Source organism: Sinocyclocheilus anshuiensis, unplaced genomic scaffold (genome assembly GCF_001515605.1).
Source record: "Sinocyclocheilus anshuiensis isolate Anshui unplaced genomic scaffold, SAMN03320099.WGS_v1.1 scaffold701, whole genome shotgun sequence".
Classification (NCBI taxonomy): Eukaryota; Metazoa; Chordata; class Actinopteri; order Cypriniformes; family Cyprinidae; genus Sinocyclocheilus; species Sinocyclocheilus anshuiensis.
Window position 1 is genome coordinate 852,559 of NW_015539895.1, and position 8,068 is coordinate 860,626.

At 34.4% G+C, this 8,068-nt stretch overlaps 1 protein-coding gene across 1 annotated transcript in view; it reads left to right on the forward strand.

The window, feature by feature from the left end:
* Positions 1 to 7,754, forward strand: part of LOC107685939 (transmembrane protein 114-like) — a 13,137-nt gene extending 5,383 nt beyond the window's left edge. Inside the window, exons 3-4 of the mRNA XM_016482706.1 lie at positions 3,165 to 3,302; positions 7,402 to 7,754. Of these exons, the coding sequence (XP_016338192.1) occupies positions 3,165 to 3,302; positions 7,402 to 7,634 (371 nt within the window). The 3' untranslated portion in view covers positions 7,635 to 7,754. The remainder of the gene's footprint in view (positions 1 to 3,164; positions 3,303 to 7,401) is intronic.
* Positions 7,755 to 8,068: the final 314 nt, after the last annotated feature.

An 8,068-nucleotide genomic window follows, 5' to 3' on the forward strand; every position in this document is an offset into this window, starting at 1 on the left:
CCCCCCTCGTTGAAGTCGCTACCTGATTGCCTAATCCCAACCCCACCCCTAATCCTAACCCCTCCCCCACTCCTAAACCTACCAATACTAGGGGGTGCATAATCTGGCAGGGTGCAAATTTCGGCACTACACCTGATGCAATTTTGTAGGTCCAAAAAGAGGACATGACCGGGGAAAAGAGGACGTATGGTCACCCTTTAAGGTAAGTTTGCCTTTCTGTTTTTTCTGATATAGATTTCTGATTTGTAATACATTGGTCCGTGTGCATTTCGAGAATTTAGGTGCGTCCCAAATCGCTGTTCTATGACGTTTTGTAGTATAAATAGTGCAAGTAGTGCGTTCACACTGAAAATTCCAAAAAGAAAAAGTGCACTTTAAATACCCAGTTGATGTACTTAACCGAAAAAAATGAAGTGTGGAATGTTGGACACTTCATGCACTTAACTGTTGCAGTTTTAATTACGTACTGAAGGGGGAGCGGCTATCAAGACTTCGATTATGAATGACAAATTAACCTTATATAATTCATACACTACATGGTTGAGTACATAGTGCATAATTACATACATTTTCAACTTGATTGAACATTTAAGTGTAAAGCCTCTCATGCAAGTCCAGTCTTGTCAATTAAATCTTTTCTTTTCTCAAACAATCTGTAATTTGTTGGTTAAAAAGCAAAGTCTTATGAACATGTTTCTATAAACGGGAAGGCTTTGGATTCACTGCAGAATAGGCCAGAGTGTAAATTGAGGACCATACAGAAGGAGTGATTGGTCTAATTCTTATATTCAGGCAAGACAAATCTATGCATAGATTTGCATGATATAACATTATTGTTTTTTATTTTTACCTATTCTTCACTGCATAATATAAATTTGTGGTTAAATGTTTTAGATCATTGTTTTGATATCACAAATTGTGTCTGTTTATTTACAGGGTGACCTTACTCTAACGACGAGCTGATACAGTGGACACTTTAGGTGTGGGGAGGAAGACAGACTGATGGTTTTCATGTTGAATGCAGTTTTGGTTATATCAATACTACCAACCTCTGTCAGGTTATAACCTCATCTTGTTCTGTTTGTTAAGTAGTTTCTTTCTATATTTTATACTTCCTGGAGTCGAAACTGTGTATGGCGCAGCAAATGCAGTTCATGTTGGTAATGGAGATTGAATTGTATTACAGAACAGCAGACACTTCCGAGTAGGCACCAGACGTCTATGTAACGTCAGGTTGACGTTGGACATGACGTCAGACAGACGTTGCATTTTGGTTGAAAATGAAAATCGGGTTGACGTCGACTTAACATTGGATTTTGGTTACAAAAACAACTAAATATCAATGTCAGCTGACGTCGGAATTGGACATCAATTTAACATTGAAATTAGACGTTGAATTTACATAGAATTTTGGTCACCGGACGTCGCAACCGAAATTTAACCAAATATTAACGTCTTATGACGTTGTGTGCCTGCTGGGTTGAAGTAGCATTCAGTCATACTTTATTTTTTACATTTTTTTTACATTACAATAGACCAAATATTACCATTCTATACCAGTGGAGAGGTATGCATGTTTTGTTGATTAATGTCAGTCATAACACTTTTTTTTTTTTACTGAATGCACCTTTAAAAACTTGTGTCCAGACGTTACTAGGTCATGTGAATGTGACTGATTCACTTTCTTTTATGTTGGAAAAATAAACTGTTTAATTCTATTTTAGTTGTGTGATTTGTGATAAAGGTATAGACCAGAGTTTCTCAACACTGACGCTCGAGGCGCTTAGCTTGTTCAGGTGTTTGACTAGGGTTAGAGCTAAACTCTGCTTGAAAGTTGGAACCCCTGGTATAGACAAAATTAATATAGTTTATGTGTTTATATTAATCAAAAAGAAATTGGCGATGTTTACATAATCATAGCGAGTAATAGATATTCATAAAACTAAGTAAATGGAAATCTCGAAAAAAAAAAATAAAATAAACTTATTTACTTAATATTTTGGTAAATGCAAGGTATTATTATAAAATAATAAATAAACTTTACATAATTACTATAAATAAACAATAAATTAAATTAGTGCTGTCAAACTATTAATCGCGATTAATCGCATCCAAAATAAAAGTTTTTGTTTACATAATATATGTTACACATATATTATGTAAAGAAAAACTTTTATTTTGGATGCAATTAATCGCGATAAATCGTTTGACAGCACTAAATTAAATATAATTAAGTAATATTTACGTAATTAGAGTGCAATTAGATTTAATTTCTTCATGAATGTTAATTTCAGTAATAAGATTTTACTTCATAATAGTAAGCAAGCTGTACTTGATACTAGAGCAGTAAAATTGACTTAGAATGTGTTAGTGTAATTGTTACAAGGATTTTTTTTTTCAAGTAAATCTTACAAGTTATAGGGTAATTCTTGGAAACTGTCAAAGGGAATAATGTACTCACAAAGTCTCAACAGCTGAGCTTTGACTGGCCAGTCTACACAAAGAAAGTCAAATTAGCTTTTTACATTCACTCACCTGCATCTCCTAGGCTGGCTCCCAGCTGTTTCCTTTTATAACAATCGGCTAATTAATATTACCAGGGATGGGCTGCTCAAGAAACGTAGGATTAAGTCATTAGAAGGCCTGTGAATAAGTGGTATGGAGGCCTACGACATCTATTTTTATTCTGCATGAATACATGACCTCATTTTTTTTATAGCCCAATACCAGAACTGTCACAAATGTGCCAGCTGCTAAATGCATCTAGGGATACTCTGGCACAAATGTCAACTTCATACAATGTCTCTCATCATGATCAACACAATGGGGAACAAACATCATTACATAAAGCTCTTTGAAATGATGCTGATTAGCCTTACTGATTACCATACAGAATAATTAAGCAAAACATTTTCAATGCCACAAAAGTTTTCGCAAAATTAGACAGACAAAATTAATTGGGTAAATTCCAACTTAACACACTGATTTTTCATAATTGCCCCAATGGTCAGGCAGTAATTGTTTGCTGCGCCAACCATAAAAGTAACTATTTCCAAATTAGTCCAATTAGCATGACAAAGACTGGACCCACTAGTGAAAAAATCAGCATGCTTCGGCTGGGATTGTGACTGGCACTGACACATCCAGACCTCTTCTCTTTCCAGACATGCAAGGAACGTTCATCGTCTTGCTGCCTCTCAGCATGATCGTGCTGTTTATTGGAGGAATGCTGGGCTTCATCAGTATGTTGGCACGAGCCTACATGCTGCTCCTCCTGACCGGAGTGCTGCTTCTGTTCGGCAGTGAGCATCACCCTCGCTTTCACCTCTGATTGATCCTCATGTGCGGCATGAATATTTATTCTGCCCATGTCATGCTTGACAGAGCATCTGGAACTCTAGACAGTTTTGATAGTAATGAATAAGCTTCACAACAAAAAACAGATGGAAAAAAGTAGTCTCAACTGTTGACTTTGGGTGCTGAATTTTGAAAGATAAAATCAAAATGGTCCCTAGTCTTTTTGCATTTTGTTTATTTTTGTATTTTCTGTTATTTAGCAAAAAATATTCATAAATTCTCTTGGAAATAAATGTCTTTGCAGCTGTATGCATTTTGCAAGATATTTGGAAAATGTAATATATACTGTGTGTGTATATATATATACAGTAGCTGGGTAGTAACTGATTACATGTAATCTGGATTACGTAATCAGATTCCAAAAATTAAGTACTTATAATTAGATTAAATTACATTTTAAAATACTTGTAATCAGAGTTACTTTTTTATTGATCACGTGATTACATATTATTCACACAATAGCAATAAATTATTCATAATTTATTGATTCTCCCTAATTCCTCTTTTTCATCTTTTAAATGTTCCTTTCTAAAATAGCCTAATGCTTATTTACAGTCAGAAAGTTTTCCAGGTTTGTGGACATTCACACAAGTCTAGTCACTGGTCAGGTGGCTGTAATTACACAGAAAATTGAGAGGCCTCACAGCATTTGACCACTGGATTTACAAAAATCATTTTCATTTTAAGAAGTGTTTTCTCAACATTTCAACATTGCAGTAACTACTGATGAACACATTAATTTTGTATTTGAATTATCACTCAGTGGGTTATTTAACCATGTATTACTATGTCTTTGAAAGGCTTTTTTCTTTCAAACACATTAAAATGCACAAATTCACATAATTTCTTATTTACATGTAATGCAGGGGTTCCCAGACCTTTTCTTGTCAGCCAAATCTCTTTCACCTAATTCATTTATTTCAAGTTCCCCCTGAGATGTTAAGGTAATAAGTTAATAATTAAGTAACACATTTGCATGTTCACCATTCTCTGTCAAATGTCAAACAAATTAAATATGTTTTTTTAGTAAGTGTTTTATTTTGATTGTCGTTATTTTAACATGATTTATTTTAATTTGACATTTTTATATTTTAATTATTAGCTTTTCATTAAACTCACAAACCCCCTGCAGTTCACGAGCCCCAGTTTGGGAAACCTTGACATAATGTGCACTTCATAGAAAGAAATGCAATATATTTTCTTTTTATTTGCATTTTTATAGCAATATCGTACAAGATTATTTTATTTAAATCAATATGATAAATGAGTTAGGTCAAAGGTAATCTAAAAGTAATCAAAAAGTAGTCTGATTATATTACCTAAAATGTGACCCTGGACCACAAAACCAGTCTTAAGTCGCTGGGGTATATTTGTAGCAATAGCCAAAAAAACATTGTATGGGTCAAAATGATTGATTTTTATTTTATGCCAAAAATCATTAGGATATTAAGTAAAGATCATGTTCCATGAAGATATTTTGTACATTTCCTACTGTAAATATATTAAAACTTAATTTTTGATTAGTAATATGCATTGCTAAGAACTTCATATATGTATATGTATATATATATATAAATTAGACAATGTGGTGATTAATTAATCTAATAATCTGGTTGAGAAACAGACATTACAAAAAGTAGCTTTAGAACTTTTTTTCTGATCCAACATATAATTTATTACATTTATTAGAATTTATTACAGTTTTCATTACAATTTTATCAGAATTAGTAATGAGTAAATGAGTATGATGACAATTTTCATTTTTTGGGTGAACTATCCCTTTAATGTTTTTCTTGCGAATGCCATAATTCTGTAATAGGTAGATTTGTACATCAATTCTGTAATAAGAAATGTTATCACCATTGGAGCAATACAATTTTTCAGTCAGGATGTCAATTTGAAGGTTGACCCAAAAAGGAGATTGCTAACAAGTTACTTTATTTATTGCTAACAAAGATTTGAATGGTTTTCTGATTTGTCAAACACATCCTTGTGGTCGTTGTCCTTATTTAGTAGGCCAACTTGTTAGCATCCACACATACACTGGCTTCAAAACTCACATTTGAGGAATGACTGTGTGCAGTTTATGTTGTAGAACAAAAAGTGAAAGTCTTTCAAATAATGCTTACTGTATTTTATTCAGCTTTGTACATTTGAAATGTAGGTGCCAGTTTGTAGAAGGCTTTTTTTATGATATAACTTTAAAAAGGGGACTTGGGAGCATTGACAATGGGATAGATTTTTATCCGGACCCATTTAACTGGTGCTACTCTATTACACAGACACTGGTTCATGTTTTAAAATGAAATATCTACCCACATCATCTGTGAGAAAATATGGGTTCCCTTGAAATTCCTCTCAGGATAAAAGCCTTTCTCTTTCAAGATTCACTCAGTACCTATAACAGAAAAAAAAATAATGTTGCTTTGCAGACGCCATGGTAACAACTAAACCCAACATGGACTCTGAACTTAATCAAATTGATATGAAGACATGCAATCATTGCAAAGCTGCGATGCCCCTAAATGACACCAGACTATAGATCACAGCCAATAAATGACAAAGTCTTGAAGATTATTCATCAGCCTCTTCTTTAAGATACCAGCAGGAACTGATGGGCTCTGATGATGAAGGGGGTTCTCAAAAGTCATGAGCCTTTTAAAGTAAAAAAAGCACCAGCATGACTTGCTTTTAAGTACAGTGATCCTCATTGTGGAGGGTTGCATTAGACTTTCATTTCATTCTCACTGCTGCATAGACGGCGGAACAAAAGGTGCAGAAACACAAAATATGTGTTTCCATTGACAAAGATAAATTTCACTGCCAGTCAGACATTTGGACACACCTTCTCCTTTATTTTTTGCAATGTTTTACATTTTAGAAGTATAGTAAAGTTATGAAACTATGAAATAACACAAACGAACATATGAGTTTAGTAACCGAACAAAAACAAACAAACAAAAAAAAAACCTTGTAATACTTTTTAAACTATCAAAAAACTTAAACACTATCTGGTCCAACTAAAATGATGTTTTGACTAGTTGTGAAATATTATTATTTCACAAATTATTAGTATGTTGATTTGGCGCTACTAGTGTCACTAAGCAGAACTACAAAAACAAAGCACATTTTCAAACAACCTTTGCAAACGCCCCTTACGATTAATCTTATCATTACAACATCTCACTATTTCATCTGGGGCTTGATAGTAAAGAGTTAACATTTGTGGCAAAAACTTAAGTTTAGCTTATCTGTTGAGAAGGAACTCTGCAAGTTTGGCATCTCGATTGAAACCCATTCTATCAAATTCTGCCATCTTGTAAAAGCACTGCCAGTGTTCGCCTTTGTTTTACCCTGTTGTCTGTCTCCGTGTATTTTGGCAAGTCTTTGAAATTTGGCTTGCACTTCTGTTACTGAATCTGAATTTCGTTTTCTAATTTCTTAAAGAGATAGTTCACCCAAAAATGAAAATTCTGTCTTCATTTACTCACCCTCAGGTTGTTCCAAACCTGTAGGAATTTCTTTCTTGGAAGATTGTCGGTGAATATTGCCGGTAACCAAACAGTTGATGGTAGCCATTGACTTTCATTGTATTTTTTGTCTATACTATTGAAGTCAGTGGCTATACCATCAACTGTTTGGTTACCAACATTCTTCAAAATATCTTCTATTGTGCCCAACAAAAGAAACTTATACAGATTTGGAACTATGCATGTAACGTGTCAGCCAGCTAAACACCCTTGGCTCAGCTGCAAAGAGATTGACAGATCTGAGCGGGCCGCTGTTTTGATGGTGCCTGGGAGGCTCGATTGTTTACATTTTTGGGGGAGATAAACCCATAAATGGCATACTTATAGTAGTCAACTCAGTGAATAATAAACTTGGTTAAGAGAATGTATACTGAGATAAAACAATTGTAAAAACGTAACCATTTATCAGGTGTGATTTCTGTCCGGTATCAGTACAGGGTATGCATTTACTGTCTTCTACAAACCACTGGAGAATGTCTTACAAACATCTGTCTTCCTGCTCTGTTCCTTACAGCTATGCTGTCATTGGCTGGAATTTGTGTCTACATGGCGTACTCTGCGGCCGCCTTCAAAGAGGCTGTGGACATCTCTGGCCACAAAACCCTGGAGGACATTGAGATTTACTTTGGCTGGTCTCTGATTCTAGCCTCTGTTTCTTTTGTTGGAGAACTCTGTACTGCCGTGGCGTTCCTACTTACCTCAGCCAGAGTGAGCCAGCTGACCAATCAGGAAGAACATGAATTTTGACATGGTCTGAATCAGGACTATGCTAAGGACAGGAGAGGATTACACCACATGAAGGCACTGAAAATGCCACGCAAACACTGAAAATTAAATCGATGTTTACATAGTTATATTTTAAAAGGATTATGAACATTTCAGTACATTTCAGTGTTCAGTTTTAGTAAGGTCAAGGGTCAGTCTTTGAGGTTATATAATAATAATAATAATAATAATAATAAATACATGTGAAAATGTAAAAATATCTTCAAGTGACCAGTTAAGGGGGTTGACCTGCCAAAAAAAAGCATGGGAACCCCTGATGTATAGAAACAACATTTGTCAAACATTGTAACAGATTTTTTACAGTACATTTGCTTATTGTCTTTTAATTATGTGTTTGTTTCAGTAAAACACAATAAAATATCAGTTTTTCCTCTTTGTTGTCATTTCATATGGAT